General features: G+C 36.5%; 1 protein-coding gene across 1 annotated transcript in view; it reads left to right on the top strand.

Annotated features, from left to right (window-relative positions):
• LOC113228066 (RAB11-binding protein RELCH-like) overlaps window positions 1-20,392 on the top strand; it is a 55,201-nt gene that overhangs the window by 9,179 nt on the left and 25,630 nt on the right. Inside the window, exons 3-14 of the mRNA XM_026461205.1 lie at window positions 4,314-4,474; window positions 4,700-4,921; window positions 5,805-6,175; window positions 6,813-7,013; window positions 7,920-8,082; window positions 10,038-10,203; window positions 10,892-11,266; window positions 12,094-12,442; window positions 14,004-14,288; window positions 15,434-15,552; window positions 19,436-19,592; window positions 20,155-20,366. Of these exons, the coding sequence (XP_026316990.1) occupies window positions 4,314-4,474; window positions 4,700-4,921; window positions 5,805-6,175; window positions 6,813-7,013; window positions 7,920-8,082; window positions 10,038-10,203; window positions 10,892-11,266; window positions 12,094-12,442; window positions 14,004-14,288; window positions 15,434-15,552; window positions 19,436-19,592; window positions 20,155-20,366 (2,781 nt within the window). The remainder of the gene's footprint in view (window positions 1-4,313; window positions 4,475-4,699; window positions 4,922-5,804; window positions 6,176-6,812; window positions 7,014-7,919; window positions 8,083-10,037; window positions 10,204-10,891; window positions 11,267-12,093; window positions 12,443-14,003; window positions 14,289-15,433; window positions 15,553-19,435; window positions 19,593-20,154; window positions 20,367-20,392) is intronic.

Raw genomic sequence — 20,392 nt, 5'->3', positions numbered from 1 at the left:
TAGTTATAGATTGCGAAAAAACACTTATGACTCTTTTGTATTCTAATTTACAACTTATCTTTTTTTGACTTCGTGTAAGTACCAGCGAGTGGTCGATGAAATTGTTACTACTGCTTAGACGTCAAATCGTCAAAGTCATTCGCGACTGTTCAAGCCTTAAATGGACCGTCTGTTTAGTGATATTTGCTTTAATCTAGTTGGCAACACTTTTTCATTTATAAATTAGTTCAAAATGCCTGGTTGTATGGTAACTCGTGGTCTCATGTTTTTCTCGTGTTTACAACACAAAACAACGTTTAGGTATTAATTTTTGGGCGGTGACAGCAATTTATTGGCATAGCCACGTTATTAAGTAGTGTTTGTGTTAAGCAAGTAAAGTGTATTAGTGTGTTTGTCTGGAATGTCTGCAAGAGTAAAGGGGACGTGGACAAATCGATCCTTTTAACTTAAAGTAAGTTGAATGTTATTACCTATTAAAGTGAGAACACTTTTGTTTCTTCTGCGAGTGCCAATGAATGACACGAACGCCGCCCGTAGGGCAGTAAATGTACTAACACGTTTAATTCGCTTAGGGTTGTTGCACCGCGAAAGCTTTAAATCTGGACGAACATTTTTCAACTGCTCTGATTTTACATGTATGTAGGGTTCTTAATGTGATACTTTCGTGATTTTGTCGGTCGTTCCGTTCCACCCGTATGATTTTTTTGCTTCACATTATATTCGTATAATTAATTATCTGCCTCTAATAACTCACCCTGTGTGGGGTGGTCGAATACATAATAATATCTAGCCCACCAGGACTATCAGGCGTGACATATTTATTGCCCTCGTGTTATCAAACGGAACATGTAATTCAAAATAAAAACATAATAAGGAACATTGCGGGTGTCAGTACCTAATACATTCTTTTACACAAAAAATAGCTATGTTTATCGTCAGGCTATGTAGGTATATATGAGACAATAATTTATAAATAAAGTGACGACCACGCTGGCCTACAGATTATCATTATGGGCACAAGATGTTGAGGTCCCAAGTTCTATTCCCGGCAGGGCCAATTTAGAAAAAACCTTTTCTAAACCGGTTCTAGTTTGGTTGTTCTGGGTAATTCCCTAGAGTTAATTCCGTTGCTCTGGTAGGTACTCACAGTACAGGGAATTTCCTAGTTTGAGACAAGGTTATATAGGGCGCACTATAAGTTTCCGGAACTGGCTACTTATATAAACAATATTTCAAAAGTAATTATAACATTTGAAAATGGAATTGTTTCATCTGACTGTCACTTGTTTTTACATTGTGGCGTCATTTTAGAAATTGGTTGTCTACATCACCATGGATTTAACTCGTGAAAATGTTTGTAGTATGATTTTCTACGACTTTAAGTGTAATTTAACAGCTCAGCGGAGCTTTGCTCGGCTTTAAACTGCCTTTGGCGATGAAGCACTATGCAAGACGACTATTTATAGCTGGTTTGTAGAATTCAAACGCGGTCGTGTGAATCTCAGTGACGAATTTCGTGATGGTCGCCCGTCCACTGTTGTGAACAACAAAAATATCGATTCTGTCGTATGATCAAAACAGACAGGCATGTGACATACCATGAGATTCGGGCATCTTTAGGCATAGGCATGAGTCAAATACAATCAATACTACTCAAACATTTGTGTGTGAAAAAGCTGTGCTCTCGATGGATCCCACACAATTTGACTGAGGCTCAAAAAACGGATCGCGCCACATGGTGCAATGCCATGCTTACCAGATTCAATCCGGGCGTCAAATTGTCGTTGCTTTAGAGAATCGTTGTACCGTGAATAGTGATTGGTACACGACCATTTGTTTGCTGGAAGTTACTGACACACTCCGTAAAAATAACCGTAAACGCCGTATCATCTTGCACTACGATAATGCCAGTTCTCACAAGGCCAGGCAGACAAATGAATTTTTGAAGGTGAACAACGTTGACCTTCTGAGCCATCCCCCCTTCAAGTCCGACCTGGCACCTTGTGACTGTTATTTATTTCCAAAAATTAAGAATTAGTTACGCGTTCAACGATTTTCATCTCCCGAAGAGGCTATCGAAGAGTATGAAAAATGTGTTTGAGAGATTGTCACGGAGGAGTGGCATAAATGTTTTCAAAATTGGTTCATTCGTTTGAAAAAGTGCATTAACGCTTACGGAGAATATTTTGAGAAACAATAAATCATTTCTGACCGTATAGTATTTTTTTCTTATTCATTCCGGAAACTTACGAGTCCGGAAACTTGCGCCTCACGTAATTGGAGTGGTTTCTAGCTTAAAATTATTAGGTATTATAAATTCAGTGTAATGATGATCTACCTCATGTGTTGCCCCTGTTACATATAAATAAATAGCGTGACGATAAACGTACCTTTTTTTGTCACTCGTTTCGTTTCTGTTTTTATTTTGAGTTACAGGTTCCCTTTGATGGCACGGGGGTAATTTGTCATGCCTGATAATCTTGGGTGAGCTAGTACCATATAATGTATTCGACCACACCGCACAAGATTTGTTATTAGACGTAAATAATTAATTATAAGATTACAATGTAAAAAAAATCACATCTTACTATTGTTTTTTATTTTTGTTTTCTTCATTTTACTATGTTATTCCTAGCTTTATTAGTCATATTATACTTCCTTATAATAGTTTTTGAAGAATAGACAACCAAAACTGATGAAGACTTTTGTTTATACATGAACGTACATTACCTAACTCTATGCGCCAGAGCAAAAACAAAAGGCAATATTGACGTGTTAGCCACGGATATCGAACACAAAAACTATACAGAATTTACTTACCTATCTTAAGCATAATTCTGAGATAGGTTTCTTTTGCCCGGGGACTGGGTTAATTTTCCTTTAGTACTTAAATTTTAATAAAATTATGGTGGATGAGGACCAGTATTTCTGCAATAAGTGGTAAGACTCGGTTCCGTTTATTTTCATTTTACAAGACCAGATTCAGAGGACAGCTTTTCGCTATAAACTCTAGTAAACTTTATTAAATTTAGGTACTGTTTGATATTACCAGATCATCAAATGAAAGGATCGCAATCACGATCGATTCGAATTGATTTCAGATAATAATCGCTTTAAATTAATCTTGTTTTTGTATGAAAAAATGTGTAACAATAATAATAAAACTATTAAGTAGTAGTAGTAAGTAGATTTAAAAATATTTTTTCGGCGAAAACTGATATCAAGTTTTAGAATAGTTCACAAACAAATTGATGAAATCAAAGCGAAACAAAAGCATAACGGGCGTATTAAGTGCTAGGCTTGTACTTATAAAATAATAACTAGAAATTTTAATATAAACAAAGAATAATGTAACTGGTTCTTTTCCTTCTCCACCACTTTTGTGAAATTTGCATTCAAACAATACAACAAACAAACAGCACTGATATTAAAATATTGTTAAATTGCCCATTTTTTGTCTCTGTTGACATTTTCCTGTTGTGTATTTGTTTGTATTATTGAATAAACTTTTCGTTTTAACAAAAGGCAAGTGACCACAACAATCCAAATCGTCAATGTGAAAGTGCAATCATTCACTAATCAATCAATCACGGCGATGCGCACTGTAAAACGGTCGCTACATGTTCGCGACTGTGGGTTCGATATCCGGCAGCCGGATATTCGGCTATCCGGTCTAGTTGTTCGCCGGATATCCGGTATCCGGCCAAATCACTATCTGTTTCATCTTTAATATGACTAAAGAAGGCAATTGACAGTATTGATGCCTATTTGTGTAGACCCTTATATTTAAAGTAGTATTGGTACATATATCTAAAATACTAAAGCATTGACAATTGAAAGAAATGTTGTTTATATATCCCAGTGGCATATAACGTTTGAGCTCAATTTTTATTTATTTTAGTATCCAGGATCGCACATACCAAAGTACTAAATTGCCATTTTGGCCTTTTGGAGGTTAGTCTTAAGTTAGCCTTTCCAGAGACGATATGTATTTGTAGGACACAAATATTGCATCAAAATTATATATATATATATATATATATATATAATATTATATATATAAATATATATATATTTATATATATTATATATTGTATATATTATACACCATGAAAAAATGCTACTACTACTAGCACAGTTTACTAGTAATATTTTATTGAAAGTAGTAACTTCTTGTAGAGATGTACGATTTTTAATAAGTCATTAATGTAGCATACCTATTTCTCCTTAGTTAGTGAGCTCAGATTGAACTCTGTCCTTCAGTCCCGTGTTACGCCACATTCACCAAACTGATTTTCTTTTTTGTATTTCAGATGGAGATTCTGCCCTAGACAAGACCTCAAGAGATAAATTTAACCAGCGCTATTTAAAGCCTCATGAGAAGAAGGCCCTCAATTTCCTCATAAATGAATATCTCCTACTCTATGATTATAAACTTACATCAATCACTTTCTCTGATGAAAACCCAGATCAGGTAATCTATTTAAACTTGCAGTTGATTTATTTTATACCAAAATCATATAAAAACAATCATTTTAAAAAACAAATGTGACTAATAGGGTTAAAGAGTAATCTTTATCCTTATTTGTCACAATGTATAAATAAATATATCAAGGGTAAAGTGAAGTAGATTGACATATCATTATTGATTTATATAAAGTTATTGTAGATATAGGTGCAAATAAGAAAATTATTTCAGGAATTTGAAGATTGGGATGATGTTGGTCTAAACATGCCTAGGCCAGCCAGTCTGGCATCTCTATTCTGGGGTAATGCAGGTGGTCTGAATATTCCAAAAGCTGATGCTGCTACTGAAATGGATATTAAGACCTGTGAAGTAGCTTGTCAGACAGATGTTGACGAGAATGTGTGTGTCAGCTGCCAAACTTCTGTTGATAATGAGACTGATTGGAACCATGAGGTAATTTCAGTATAAGTATACCATCATACAAGCCCTATACTTCGCTTATGTTGGCGACGGTCCCGACTTGCAACAAATACCTGATCCCAAAGTAAGGAAATTTTTGTTCATGATACCTAGTGACGAGACGAACAAGTCGTGCACCTGTCACTTACTGCTGACATGCCTGACCATAGCAGTTGCAGTGCCACTCAGAACTCTACAGAAGAATTTTAAGTTCTGAGTGGCACTGCATCTGTTATAGGTAGGCGTGTCGCTTACCACCAACCACACGACTTGTTCGTCCCGTCACTTAGTATTATAATAAAAAGAAAAAGTTAAATCACTAAGATCTAAGGGGCACTGCCACTGCGCCTATTACCCTGTGATATAAGTTGACAAGTCCCATGTACCTGTAATTTCACCAGCAGAAGGTAAGGACATTTTAAAACCGGACTGCAGTAATGTGAGCATTACTGTTAGGCGGGAGAAATAAGTAAGGTGGCATTACTTCTCTGGACAAACTCTTTCACAAGGAGCTCTACGGCTACTATAATTCCTTATACTATGAGTATCAAAGTGACGAAATTAACACTGGGCCACTACCCAGAACATCCATATTGAAATATCTAGCGCCCACAGTGTTAACCATTGGGCTACCGAGGTTTTCAAGTAAATTGTTTTTTTTTTTTTTTTTTTTGGGGATTTGCATCATGTAAATGTAGAAAATAATTGCTGGATAATAGTTTTATTGGAAATATAATTTAGTAACATTCTTTGTGCTGACGAATTCGATATGGTGGGAATGCCTATAAGTGTGGGTAATATTGTCAGCCAAAACGCGAATGCTTGTTGACAGTTGAGGTCCAACCAGTTGTAATAAAATACTCAACCATTTTTACAGCTTCTAATCCAAGCAGAAGAAATAGAACTTTTGAAACAAAAAGTAATAGCTTTAGAGACTGAGAAACTGAACTTCCAGAAACTCTATGATGCCGCTATAGTCAGTTTAAACTCCCTTACAAGTCCCACATCGGACAATAAATGTTTAGAACTTCAAATACCTGAAGAGAAACAAATATCAACTCAAGATCAGATTGCGATAGATAAGACAATGTGTATGGTGAATCAGGCAAGTGTCAATCGAGTGGATCAAACTGAATGTACGCCCATCACTAGTACTGCTGCCGAAAATCACTACGGAAGCAGTAACTCGACTAACAGTGCAACGCCAGAACAGTTTGAAATGATTGATAATGAAAAAAACAGTGGAACGTAAGTAATCATGTATTTTAAAATGTTATTATCATTAATTATAGAAGATAAACTTTACGTATTGATAGGGATCTGCTGCCAACACTGTCGCTATATTTTATTACTCCATGTCATAGACTATCTTATCCAGTGATGTATGGCTATATGATAAATGATACATTGGTGTAATGCAGGTAGGCATATGCTAACCTTTATATGTCGCAAGAGGTCTTTGGTCAACCTGTAAGTTGTAGTTCACTTAATTTCTGCCCTCGAGCTTTCAGCTACCCATGTCTACGGATTTGTTAAGAGTATCTGTGAATATTTTATTTAATATGGCACAATACAGGTTATAGATTACAAATCGATGCCTTATTTTTTCAACCACGTACCTTATAAAGAGCGATTATTCAGGACATGGAAAAAAATTGTATTTATTTTAAATTTCTGAAGAATGTTATAAAATGTTTATTTAGTGTTAGTTACTGAATGTTATAAAGTATTTAATTAATGTTTCTAAGAATAATATAAAATGTCATGGTGAGAACATATACTATTACACGATCGACACCTAGTGTACAACGGTACCTATTCTTGGTCAATGGTAAACTAAAAGTAGGTACCCAAAAATAAAAGTACACTGAATCATCTATTACAGAACCAGAAAAGAAGGCTCAAACGCCAGCTCATTTGATCCCGGTGTGATTGGAGACACGAGTGCTCGCGACTCGCCTTTACGACGCGGTAGTGTAACCACGTTGGATGAAACGCTCAGTATAAATGACGCCGGCGAGTGGACACGCGTGCCATATGAATACAACAGCATTGAGACTTGCAGCAAAGAAATGTGGATAGACAGGTAACAAACCATCTATAAAAAAACTAACATTTGTGGCATATTTTTTGTAATTTTTATTGGTAAATTTAGAGTTATGTAAAATATTTCTGAATGTCAGAACATCAAGAATATCATTGATACAAAGCCTCTGCCTCGGTGGACGAACAGTTACCACACTGGTCTGCCACGCAGAGGTCCCGGGTTCCATCCCCGGGCCGAGTGAAATATTTGTATGGCCTGCATTTATTTTACTCGTGAGTTTGGATCGCCGCGACTTTTTCGTCGCCAGCCAGATCGAAGTAATTTTTATTTGCATTTGTTTGATCTTTGTATCAATAATTACAATAAATATATGGAGAATTTTCATTTTTTTTTTCAAAAAATTTAATAATATATATACATATATTTATATCGGCCAGTAAAAACATCACGATATTCAATAAAATAAGTATTGCAATCAAGAATAACATTTTCGGAAGTTGACCCTGTCAGCTCTTCCTATCTTTGCCTACAGAGTTCACTATATTTATCACTTCTGTCAATTCCGTTGTCCGATATAAGCAGCAACCGCACCTTTGAAATATTCATAATTAATTTATCTGAAAACACAGGTTGTATAGAAGTTGACTTGTAACAAAATAAGTGTAGTTTCACTGTGTCCGGCCAAACATTAGTCATACAAACATATTGAAGACATACATTAACTTACGAGTACATGTACTTTAACAGACTAAACTAGTTGAAACATGTTTTATAATAACATCACATGGCCGTGCAATGCCGTGCATGGTTTTAGTAAGCCAGTCACTAAAACTTTACCTGTTATTAATTTATATGTTTAAGGTTTACTTTAATTACATTCTTGAACACAACTACTACAATAATTATTCTGAATAACTAATTAATATCAATTTGTTTATATTTCAGCGGTCTACCAAACAGTATGAAAGTGGCAATTTTAAACTGGTGCTGTGAGACATTGAACTTGAACGAGCCTTTAGCTAATGATCTTTTGGCAGAGTTGGTTACCAGTGATAAACCTATTACATTGTCTGGTCTACTCACTTTGGTAGTCGACACTTTACTTAGGGTATGGAGGTTTTATTTCAATATAACTAACATTAGTCATATCTTCTTAGGTGTTACACGCACATATAGACCATACAGTGCGAGTTGTATTTTGCAGAGATTGCCATTGTTGCTCAATAGCGTACCCTTACGTAATATGTACTGTAATCGGAAATATCAGAACCATCGTCAATTCTAACCATTGACTTACAATTATATGGACGTCGGGTCCGCGCTAAAAAGTGTCCGAACTTATAGGGCGTTAAAATCGTATACAGAGCGTCATTCACGCTTTAGTCTTCGTTTGTTCGGCTGACAGCGAAGCAAGCAAAATTAGACAGTACTGCGATGACATTACAATTTAAATTCAACGTTTTAGCTTTTTCATATTCCTTTACAAGTCACTACGTTTAAATAGGTTGACTTGGGACATTTTTTCGTGGTTTTTGTCCATTTATTTGTAAGTCAATGATTCTAACAGTTCTAGTGCTTTAAAAAACTCGAGTCCGGGAGTCTACATTTATAAACTCGACTCAGTTTTGCACGGCTCGGTGGCCTCAAGCACTCACGAGCCACGATTTAAATAAAAAACAAAATCCCAAAATGGTGATTTAAAAAATAGACGATATACTGTATACTTAATTATGCAGTAATTGTACTGCAATTTAACACACCACACCGCAATACCGCTAAGTAGGTACCATCGAGTATATAACCAGAAATAGAGACGAAATAAGGGCCATATATTCCTGGTAACACATTAGCGATACAGCTCTTATAAATATCAACTCTCGTTTGCACTAAAATATAGACAGGCCAACTACTGACCTGTGTGTACGTCTCCGTATATTCAAAAAATATTCTGTATTTATTGTAATAAAGATAATATCTCTAACAATGCCGTGCTGTTCTATTCGGTGGTGTGGGAAAAACAGCAAAACATCTAATTACAAACATCTAATAACAAACGGAATCACGTTTCATCGGTAATTAAATATTAAATATGTAATTTTGAAATTTTCGTCCATTATAGCAAAGCTCAAGTTACCTGGTCGATTTGAAGTGAAACAGTTGACGACACCCGTCAATTGTTTCGAACTCGGGCTGGTCAATCGGAGCGTAGTTGTCACAGTAATGATACGGCAGAATAGTTTTCAAACAAATTAAATGAAATTTCGTCTCTATTTCTGGTTCTATACTGGATGGTAGGTACATACAAGACTCGAGCTTCTCTCGTTACAAAAACAGACTCGAACTCTAGCGCGACTCATAGTATTAATAGAGTCGAGTATAGTCGAATTTCTTATTAGAGATCACAAACTGACAGATACTAATCTCACCTTAAAAAATAATGTTGCTATATTTAATTTATAGTTAATGTGTATGGTTCAGTTTTGAATGAACTAACAATATTAACATTTTATTTACATTTAGGCTCAACAATCTTCTACCATTTTTCTGTTATAAAATGCATGTTTTTTAAAAATTAATACCTATAGCTATCATTAAAAAGATACTTGATAATCTACTTAGTTAAAGTCAGTGAAATTACCCACTTAACGTCAGCTTGTAATTTGTAATGAAAAATCCGACATAGTAATTTTGCGTTAACTTAGACGTATTATTTATTGTCTTTAAAGTCCACATGTGATTGCGCTGATTTTAACATTCGATCCGGAACATAGCTGTGCTGCTTTGCGGTACAAACAGGTAGGGGATGGTACACCCAGGGGGATCTGTCCAGACAAAACCCTCCAATAAAAAGGTATACCGTTTGTTGGTCATAACAGTCACAGGGTCGATGCCCTAAGATACCTGACCCCTTAACCGTCCGTTTGGTTCTGAGTAGATCAGTATGAAGAAAGGTGTTCATAAGTGCCATAAGACTACCTGTGAGCCTTTCGTTTTGGTATGGCTTCCTTACCAAAAAAACGTTATACGTAAAATTGCATATATATATTGGATCGCCTTTGGCAGATAATCCCACATACATTGGTAGCGCGGCGTTGCGAAGCGGCAGCTCTGTTAGCCGCCAGCGCAGCGCTGCTATCGCCGGGTGACGCGCGGCGCGCACGCACGTTGCACGCCCTTCTCACGCTCGTCAAACGGCCTACCAAACAGGACACAAGGGCTATTTGCGAAGGTACTTTTTTAATATAACTTTAGAATGGGCTAGAAACGTACATTGGTAGGTTTGTCTAGAACAGAGGTTCCCAGATTTTTTTTATCATAGACCACTTTCAAAATTTAGTTCCGGTGGACCCCCTGCAGCTACATTTCTACCATATTCCATATCCAAATTATTTTTTGTCACGCCAACGTAGACCCCCGTCGAGACCCCTGGGGGTCCACCTGGACCACTTTGGGAACCAAGGGTCTAGAAGGTCTCTATTACTCAGATCTTAGGGTCGTATTCTAGAACTCTACTCAATGCTCAAGTCAGGATTGCACTGGAAACACAAGTACTGGAAATACGACCCTAATGGCAGGGACTTGAGTATGATTTCGAGTGCTTTAAACCATACTCAAATCCTGACTTGAGCATTTAGTAGAGTTCTAGAATACGGCCCTTAAAGTATCCTGATCACATTTTTCAGGAAATACTGGACCCGCCAAATATTCCACTCTTCAAATTAATAACAATGGAATTCTGCTACATTTTTTAAAATTTTTGTGTAGCTAACTTTTTAGAACCACAAATACAAACTATTTAAGGTGGAATGTTTGTTGGAAATTTTGAAATTCGTGTGTTATTATTATTATTAATTCGTCAATTTATTTGTAATTACACTTTAGCTCGTTTTAAAATAGTTTCTTATTTATTCTTTCAGCAACATGTCTCGTGGTGAAATGGGGCGGGAGCGGCGAAGTTCTATCATCTATTGCAGAGCTACTAACTTCAAAGTCTGCTGAACGAAGGATATTAGCCAGCCAAATTTGCATAGCAATTGCACCATACGTGCCTATAGAACTCTGCACCTCGTTACTACTTAGCCTCGTATTACTCATGTGCGAATCTAGCGAAGCAGAAATAAGGGGCCTAGGGCTCAAATCTGCGTGCCTAATTTGTCCTGTTGCGGACCATACGAAGTATGGACAATTGGAAAATCTCTTGTTTAGCTTTTTGAAAGATCCTTTTGATAAAAATGTTAAGGACACTGTTAATATTTTCGTTCCTGTGTTGGCTCGAAGTGCTTCAATCGCAGGTTTGTTATTACATAACTGTTTTACGATATTTAATACTTTATTTGATTTAATAAAAAAATATATCTCCAGCATTCGTATACACCTTTTACAAATCGCACTTGACAACTAACATAGCATTATCTCAAAAATGGCGTTATATTAATAATGTATCTCCAAAATTTTACTATATTGATGTGTCATTCATATACGATTTAATTTCAAAGTGACAGGACAATACTGTCGCTTTGAAACTAAATATGTAATATTAATATAAATTAAAGCTATTTTGAGATAATACTATGTTAGTTTAGGAAATGAAACTATTTTTCCGGATTTAAATCGCGTATATTTGTTTTTTCAAACAAACCGACGTTTCGGGCCCTTTACAGGTCCCATGGTCACGGTTGATTTAAATCCGGAAAAATAGTTTCATTTCCTATGTGTAACAATCGCGAAAACCTAAGAACTATGTTAGTTGTCATGTGCGAAATGTCCTATAGGCAGCATAAAAACCAATTACAGAAACTCATTTTTATACAAAATGTATGATGATTACAACATTGTGCAGAAAAATAAATTAAAACTAGTACTATGAAAACAGAATAACTATAAGACTGTGTATGTGTGGTTGTGTGATGGTGCCTAAATGTCTGCCGCCCTCTCTTTCTTTAAAGATTGTGCTAGGTAGGTAAAATAAATAAAAAAGAAACCTTAACGTTAGTGTTTACTTATTGCTGCTCGGCATAAATGGCGCATGATATCGACACAATAAAACTGTTTACGAAAGTAACTTAAAGAACATAATACTCGGTAATTTTCTAATACTTTTTTCTTTTGTCGTTTTCAGGAAAATTCTCCTCGGAGCTTTGTAGTCGTGTTATGTCAAATCTAGTGAAATCAAGTACGGAAAACGAATGGAAGTCTGTTATATTGTATTTAGAGATTATTGAACAATTAGTTTTAGCGCAATTGGCGTATGTGATCAATGTACAAATAGTTAGAGACGTTACCCTGAGCTGTGATATGCAAATAAATTTACAAGATGTTCCTCTGGAAGGGGGACAGGAGTTCTTTGTGGACCTACAGTGTTATATGACTGATAATGTGGATGCAAAGACTCTACTAGTGGCAATGAATAGTCTAATCAAAGAGAAACCAGAAGTCAGATGGACCGAGCTGAATTGGTTTATTAATTTGTAAGTATTGTTATGGGAACCTTTATAAAACTTGAAACGGAATTTCCAGATTCGAGATTGTTGGCATTAGATTTAATATTAGGTTTACGGAAGATCCGGAAGCTACTTACCAATAAGGCCCTCGATTTTGCTACATCGTTTTTTTTGTCTAATTTGTATATATAGGGTTATTTGTAAAATGCCTATTTCTGCCGCCAAGTTGTAATGTGAGCATTACTGCGTTCCGGTTTTGGAGGGTAAGTGTGCTGGTGAAATTACAGGCACATGGGACTTGTCAACTTATGTGTCAAGGTGGCAGGGGCAGTGCCCCTCAGATCTTTATGAATTAAAGGTCTGCGAGGCACTGCTACTGTTATGGATACAGGACCATATTACTTACATCATAAACAACATAATAATTGCCATGACTTAATAATTCATCAGATTTTACTTTCGTACTTAAATACAAATATCTAAATAGATCGTTCTAAACGATGATAACTCTGTGCGGTAACAAAAGAAAGCGCTAGCGAAAATACCAGTCCCATGCCAAACGTGGAGCGGGCGGGGAGGGCGCTTACACATTTGAACTTGCTACCAAATACACTTCTAAATACAATTTTAAAACAAGGCACAAAAGTTGTTGTTAAATGACGTTAGTAATATCTGCCGTCCGCTAACTAAAACGCGGCTAAGTGACAAAATATTTTTTTGACATATAAAAATCATAACCCGTTTTCAGAATATTGAAATTGTTTAATGATATTTCAGCTATGCATCGTTAGGGTGAGTTCGTCGAACACGTTAGCTAATTTTACCTGTTTTTATTTTGTGCTCTATTTTTTGCTATTTAAAACGATTATTTGATCATTTGTTACATAGCCGCGGTTTAGTTAGTGGACGGCAGATATAGTCCTGCGAGTTTGTTGGTGTTTAACAAATAACCAAACACCCTACTCATATTACCACTCATTAAGGAGCACTAAAGAGTTTCTCAATAAATACCAGAGCTATATAAGTCACTCCAAGGCACTATCTAGAACACTCGGATAATAATAATAATAACGCACACACTCAACATAGCCCCGTACTAGGGAAACCTTGTGTCGCGGGTGCCATGGACACACACATAGACAACCACAATTACAAAAATTATATAAATTATAAAAATTACACCCAAACTCACGAGAGAAATAAATGTAGGCCATACAAATATTTCTCCGGGCCCGGGCATCGAGACTGGGACCTCTGCATGGCAATTCGGCATGGTAACCGTGCGGCCACAGAGGCAGTTAGATCAGAAAAAATATTTTGCCAAATTGATTCTACCGGAATCGAATCCGAGACCTTCTCATCCACCACCCCTAGAGCAAACCGTTGAGCCGCCGAGGTCGTCGACATAAAATATCTTGGTGATGTGTAGTCTCGAACCCGTTTTGGGCCAGTGTGGCGGACTATGGGCTGAACCCTCTTAAACCCGTGCACAGCAGTGAGACATGTGGGTTGACAACTACAGTTAAACTGTCCTATTGATATCGATTTATACAAAACATATAATTGTATATATTTTTTATAATTACAGAATAAAACAAATACTAGAAGTGGCAATGAACATTAAAGTATTGAATCACTTTTCAATATATGAGATATTACTGTCACTGTTCAGCAGTTACGTGGAAAATTTCCGCGGAAATTTCGCTACGTATGTTTTGAAGCCAATATTTATGGATATTGTTGCGGATTTAGAACAAAAGATGGAAAAGTTGCATTCAGTCAATGTGGATAGCATGGTGGTAGTTGGAATATATCTAGTAACTGTGTTGCCCGCTCTTGAAGACAGCGCGCAACACGGAGAGTTTTTGCAGAGGTGAGTATACGATTTAACAATACTTTATAATGATTTTAATGTAATGTTGTGATCATCGTACACTATCGAATTAGTCATTATTTGCCTGTCAAATACTTAAAAATGTTAGACCAAAAATTTTATTTGCCGAACGCCTGCTAAAAAGTGTCAGGAAGTTTAAACTGAGACCATAATGTTATGCGTTCATGGAGTAAACAAACTAGTGGAAATGGTATCAAGCGGCTTTGGTACCGAAGCCTTTGTTGTCAAACGCTCACACATGTAAACGTAATTTAACATTACATTTTAGTAGCAGCAGCTCCTTGTAAAAGAGTTCGTCCAGGGAAGTCTGTTGCCTTACCTATTTTTGCCGCCAAGCAGTTAGGTGAGCATTACTGCGTTCCGGTTTTGAAGGGTATTATGGATGCTAGTGAACTACAGGCATATGTCAACTTTATGGTCTATATGTCTCAGGGTGACGGGCGCAGTGGCAGTGCCCCTGAGGTCGTTGCGATTTAAAGCTCTGAGTAGCACTGCAACTGTTATGGATAGCTGTGTCGCTTACCACAAGGTGCACGACTTGTTCATCTCGTCACTTTATATCATAAAAAACCATAGTTTGGAATGGATACAATTACCAAACAACAGTAGTCAAATAAAGTATACCTTTTCGTAAAAAAAATTATCTTATTTGAATCCATTAAGGTTTCTATTACGACGTCAAACGGATCACCGTACTATTATGCAGCTATAACGAACTGTTTACTTTTGGAGTTGTATTTCTAAACACTAGATGGCAATAAATCAAATGGGAATTCACATAAGAAGCCCTATAAACATCAATGAGAGCTTTAGTGAACGATTTTGTTCCGTGGAACGTGACTATTCCATAGAAGAAAATCCTTCGCCCGCCCATTTCACTTGCAGTTTGTTTATTCCATTGGTGCCTAAACCCAATGATACAAAATGTGACACAAAAGTTCTTTATTAAATACTGAACACTGTTTCATTTAGTTTTTATATTTTAACCTGTTACCGAGTACGAGTACATGAGAAATGTAGAATCGCCATTTTCAGGGATTGCTGCTGCTATTGCGACCGTGTAACTTGTGATTGATTTAGAATGTATAAAAAAGTAGTTATTACACTAGTACCAATTTTTTCAGATGGATGATATACAGCAGCATAAGAGCGCTTCCAGTAAAGATTTTCTCAATACCGTTAAAGTGGGTAGCAAATCACAAAAGCGAATCGCTCAAATTCTATTTACAGCATCTTAGAGAGTGTAAGTAACATTGGCATATTATAATCTAGGCATCTATTCAGAAAACGAAGTGTTTGTATTTTTAGACACCGTGTTCAACTTAGGAAATAATTGTCTAAGTTTGTATGCATGTAGTGAGGGCAATTCTCATTATCGTGACCATTCACAGGTTTGCAAGCGCTTCACTTTGCAGTAAGAATATGTGCTGGCATCATACATAGATTAAACAAGATATATCTGGGGTGTAATGGTATTATTTGAAGGTCGAATATAACCGTTTCTGAACTTCGTAAATTTAAATAACGCACACACTCAACATAGCCCCGCACTAGGGAAACCCTGTGTCGCGGGTGCCATGGACACACACATAGACAACCACAAATTACACCCAAACCCAGAGAAATAAATGTAAGCCATCGGGACCTCTGCGTGGCAGTCCGGCATGGTAACCGTTCGGCCACGGAGGCAGTTAATACCAATAAATACCAATTCATCGCCTTACTTTCTCAAACTCGTATCTTAAAACAAAAGTTACTGAAATGCAAAAACATGGATTGTACGTGGGGTGCACTATAAGTTTCTGGAATGAACAAGAAAAAAATACTATAAATATAAATGGTATATATAAATGGTATAAATGAATTTATTGTTTCTCAAAATACTCTCCGTTAGCGTTAATGCACTTTTTCAGACGAATGAATCAATTTTGAACATATTTATGCCACTCCTCCGTGACAATCTCTGAAACATATTTTTCATACTCTTCGACAGCCTCTTCAGGTGATGAAAATCATTGACCTCGTAACTGGTTCTTAATTTTTGGAAATAAATAAAAGTCACAAGGTGCCAGGTCGGGGCTGTACGCGGGATGGCTCATAAGGTCAACGTTATTCACCTTCAAAAATGTGTCCAGTTTTATTAAAAAAAGAAGCAATCATCCCCTTAGAGGCACTTTTCTCGCGCGCATCTTTGGTTGGTTTCGGCTTATCGTGAAAGACCCATACGCTCGATTGCTGCTTTGTTTTGGGATCGTAACTATAAATCCATGTTTCGTCACCTGTTACTATGTTCCACACCAAATTTGACGCCTCTTCGTTGAATCTGATAAGCATGGCATTGCACCAAGTGACGCGATCCGTTTTTTGAGCCTCAGTCAAATTTGTGGGAGCACAGCTTTTTCACACCCAAATGTTTGTGTAGTATTGATTGTATTTGACTCATGCCTATGCCTAAAGATGCCCGAATCTCATGGTATGTCACATGCTTGTCTGTTTTGATCATACGGCGCACAGCATCGAGATTTTGTTGTTCACAGCAGTGGACGGGCGACCATCACGAAATTCGTCACTGAGATTCACACGACCGCGTTTGAATTCTGCAAACCAGCTACAAATAGTCGTCTTGCATGGTGCTTCATAGTTAAAAGCAGTTTGAAGAAGTTAAATTGTACTTAAAGTCGTAGAAAATCATACTACGAAAATTACCATAATATTATTTAACGAGTTAAATCTATGGTGATGGATTTCTAAAATGACGCCACAATATAAAAACAAGTGACAGTTAGATGGAACAAACTGTATTCTACAGCCAAAGAGTTCCATTTTCAAATGTTGTAAATACTTTTTAAATATTGTTTATGTAAGTGGCCAGTTCCGGAAACTTATAGTGCGCCCTATGTGTACAGGGTGGAACAGAACGACCGGCAAAGCCAAAAACTGTGAAGAGTCTTAAATATGTACTTAATTGTACTGAAAGTCTTTTTGCTCTAAGTATAATAGTTTCCGAGTTATTCAATGTTAAAGATGATAAAGATTTCCTTGAAAAGTCTGTATTGTCAACCCTACATCATAAAACACAGCGTCTGGACGCAACTACCGGGAGGTACTCGGGCAAAAACTTTGTAATTTAATAAACCTCCATCGTTGATCAGCACCATATCAGTCGCTTTCTTTAATCAGTCATCATATGAATGATGATTAATTATGCAGATATTTTATTGTATTACTTTGAGAGTAATTAACACCCATAAATTCCGTGTTTGACGACCCAATATTTACATTTACCGAAATAATGCACCTCTCATAGAATCTTCGGGAGACATGTTGTTTCTAAACTATGCGTTGTCATAAACTACCTACAACAACTTAAGAAAAGTAAAGTTTTCTAAATGACCCTGCCAGGAGTTTAACTCATAGTGCCTGCGTCATAAGATTAGACTAACGTAAATAAACATAACTAAATTAAGTAAACACGTCCTACAACATGCGTCAAGGACTCAAATTACAATAGTCTCGTAACCCGTAATCGGGCCCTAACGTAAAATAGTAAATTGAGGCAGCCAATCACGTCACTTATAACCGCTTAGAGATTTAGGGATGGACACTTGATACTTGTTATCTGTTTTTGGTAGCATAATCGGGAGATCGTCTTTTTTTGTACTAGTCTATTTTTCAATGCATTTGGAAATAGTTTTAATTTACACTACAAGAATTTACTAACTTTAAAATGAAGAGTTCATTTTAATGAGATCAACATTTAAAACTAAAATTTCTGTTAACTTGAGCTGAGTAGTTGAAATTTTAATAAATGTAATGTAAAAATAAATAAATCGGTTCTTGGAGGTCTGCAGACCATCTCCACGATTCGTTTTCTTATTTTTCATTAAATTTGATTATTTATTACCATTCATTAAACGACCTGCATTTACCTTACTTTTACTTTTAAATTGCTCATGGTACTTATACCAGACAAGACGATTATTGCGAAACCTATTTGTTTATCATAATTGTCTTTTTAAAATTAACATTTAGATATTTAATAATCAATGATATCTGACGTGTACGCCGCCGCCGCGCGCATCTCTATGCAGAGTTGCCAATTAAGCGACTTTGTCCCTTTATGTGACGATTTGACATCAAAAGCGTCTTTTATTTCTAGCGACAAAAAAATTGGTATTTTTGGCGCGTATTTAATTAGGTTTGATCGTTTAAAATTGAATATTATTTTTATCTTAGTATTCCAGGAGTCTTTTGCCTGTACTGTGACCATTCTGTTGAGTGTTATTTGCTTTAGTCTAGTTGGCAACATTTTTTCATTCATAAAATTAGTTCAAAATACCTGGTTGTATGGTAACTCGTGGTTTAGAACACAAAACAACGTTTACTTATTATTTTTGGGTGGTGACAGCAACTTATTGGAATAGTCACGTTTTTAAGTAGTGTTTGTGTTAGGCAAGTAAAGTGTATTTGTGTGGAAAACCACATTGGCGTATGACCGGCACACCCAGGAATGTGTCTGGAATGCCTCCAAGAGTAAAGGGAACGTCGACAAATCGAACATCCTTTTAATTCAAAGAAAAAGAAAAAGTCAGTTCAATATTTTTTAATTACTTGTTCAAGTGAGAACACTTATATCTTCTGCGAGTGCCAATGACCCGAACGCCACCTGTGGGGCAGTAGATGTACTAACGCGATTGATTCGCTTAGGGTTGTTGCACCGCGAAAGGTTTAAATCTGGACGAACATTTTTCAACTGCTCTGATTTTACATTTAAAGTAAATAAAACTCATGTGTGTAGGGTTCTTAACGTGATATTTTCGGCTTTGTCAGTCGTTCCCTTCCGCCCTGTATACAAATTTTGCAAGCTGAGTTTCATCACATTTCCTTCATATTTACACACTGGCTTTTAAACGTAACGCATCCAAATTAAAACCCTTGATAACAAATTTAAAATAAATAGAAAGTTTTGCCATCTCCTAAATAATCACTCTTTAAGATACGAGTTTGAGAAGTAAGGCATCGCAATAGGTTTCAAATGTATGATTTCGCATTTTAAGCTGAAAATCGCGGCAACTTTCAAATTAGGCGGTAAAGGGGCTTGTACTCACTATACGGTAATTACGTAGTTGCAGCAACAAGTTGCGAGAGTTCCAGCGGCACAGCGATCCGTATCTACATCACGAATCTGGTCACGGAACTGGTGAACATGACCGACCTGGCCGAAGATTGTATTGAGAGCCAGCTACTGCCGACTATCGTATCGCTACTGCATGATGATGATGTGTGAGTGTGCCTCAGTGCCTATTATAATATCAGTTAAATTACGTACCTAATTTTGTAGAAAAAACAATAAATGTTGATTATACCACTTTTACCCTGATAGCCTCAATTGATCACCGACTTTCTATACTAGAAAATATTTGTATTATGGGGTAATGGTAATAATATATCGACTGTGAACTGGCAACCGGTACTATCTCCATTTTGACAACTTTACATTGACTTTACAGGTGAAGAAAGAAATTGTTTGCGTCATTTATATAGCATCTGATTTATTAAATAAAAATACGTAATTTTTAAATATTTTTATTACACATACACTACGTATTTTTGTTTAATAAACCAAATGTCAATGTAAAGTTTAATTGAGATAGTACCGGTTGCCAGTTCACGGTCGATATGTATAATCGTAATTATTACGAATGTACGATATTTTTTGTATTGAAGTTTTGACTGAAATGGAAGAAGTAATCGCAAAATAAAATTTCGGTAAGGTTTTCAATAACCTATAAGAAGGACAAAGTTTATGATGATAAATTGAAAATTTTCCCTCCGCCAATTCCAGGACGGTTCGAGAAACAGCGATTTCAGCTTGGGGTAGCATAACACGGACTTGTGTGACTCGCGGTCTGCATTGCGAAGTACAATGCTGGCCGCCCATCGATGAGTTGCTGGCAGGCACGAGGCCTCTTACTGGGAAGGAGTCTGCCAGGGCTGCAGAAGCAGTCTCTTTGTTGGTGCTACCTATGGCTGATCATCACGAGGTGTCAGAAAAAGGTATTAATTCATTATAAAACATAAGA

This window comes from Hyposmocoma kahamanoa, unplaced genomic scaffold, assembly GCF_003589595.1.
Source record: "Hyposmocoma kahamanoa isolate Upper Pololo Valley unplaced genomic scaffold, ASM358959v1 220, whole genome shotgun sequence".
In the NCBI taxonomy this organism is placed as follows: Eukaryota; Metazoa; Arthropoda; class Insecta; order Lepidoptera; family Cosmopterigidae; genus Hyposmocoma; species Hyposmocoma kahamanoa.
Note: the sequence above shows the minus strand (reverse complement) of the source record. Positions and strands in the feature narration are given on the sequence as shown.